The sequence below is a fragment of the Buceros rhinoceros genome, unplaced genomic scaffold (genome assembly GCF_000710305.1).
Source record: "Buceros rhinoceros silvestris isolate BGI_N320 unplaced genomic scaffold, ASM71030v1 scaffold2051, whole genome shotgun sequence".
NCBI lineage: Eukaryota > Metazoa > Chordata > Aves > Bucerotiformes > Bucerotidae > Buceros > Buceros rhinoceros.
Genome location: NW_010393452.1, coordinates 4,951 through 5,327, shown reverse-complemented (window position 1 = coordinate 5,327; position 377 = coordinate 4,951). Strand labels below are relative to the sequence as shown.

Sequence of the window (377 nt, the reverse complement as noted above, 5' to 3'; positions counted from 1 at the left end):
TCCCGAGAGACCTACAGGTTACGCGTTAAGTGCCCAGATACACACAGGACGGAGAGAAAATGCAACTGAGCTAAACCACCATTAGGCTGATTTTCTGCTTCCTTGTTTGGCACAGGGTTTGTTACACTACAGCCTGTCTAATCCTCTGTGGTTTAAGGAAATTCCCCGACAACGTCATCTGCTCCTTCTTCAAACAAAGGAGAAGTATTTTATTACATAGGTACCGCAAGAACTTGGGTTGACAGAAATATAAAGTAGATTTACCAAGACAGTTTAAGGGAGCGAGTTCCAAGCTCTTCCAGCACAAGGAGGATGTGGGACTCGGCATCCTGCTCACTGCTGCTCCCGCCCTGGCTGCTCCTGCCCGGCCTCTTCCC

General features: G+C 48.8%; 1 protein-coding gene across 1 annotated transcript in view; it reads right to left on the bottom strand.

Annotated features, from left to right (window-relative positions):
• Positions 1-152: 152 nt before the first annotated feature.
• LOC104501088 (pentatricopeptide repeat-containing protein 1, mitochondrial-like) overlaps positions 153-377 on the bottom strand; it is a gene marked incomplete at its 5' end in the record, with an annotated part of 5,168 nt that continues 4,943 nt past the window's right edge. Inside the window, one exon of the mRNA XM_010144839.1 lies at positions 153-187. Coding sequence (XP_010143141.1) covers positions 153-187 — 35 coding nt within the window. The remainder of the gene's footprint in view (positions 188-377) is intronic.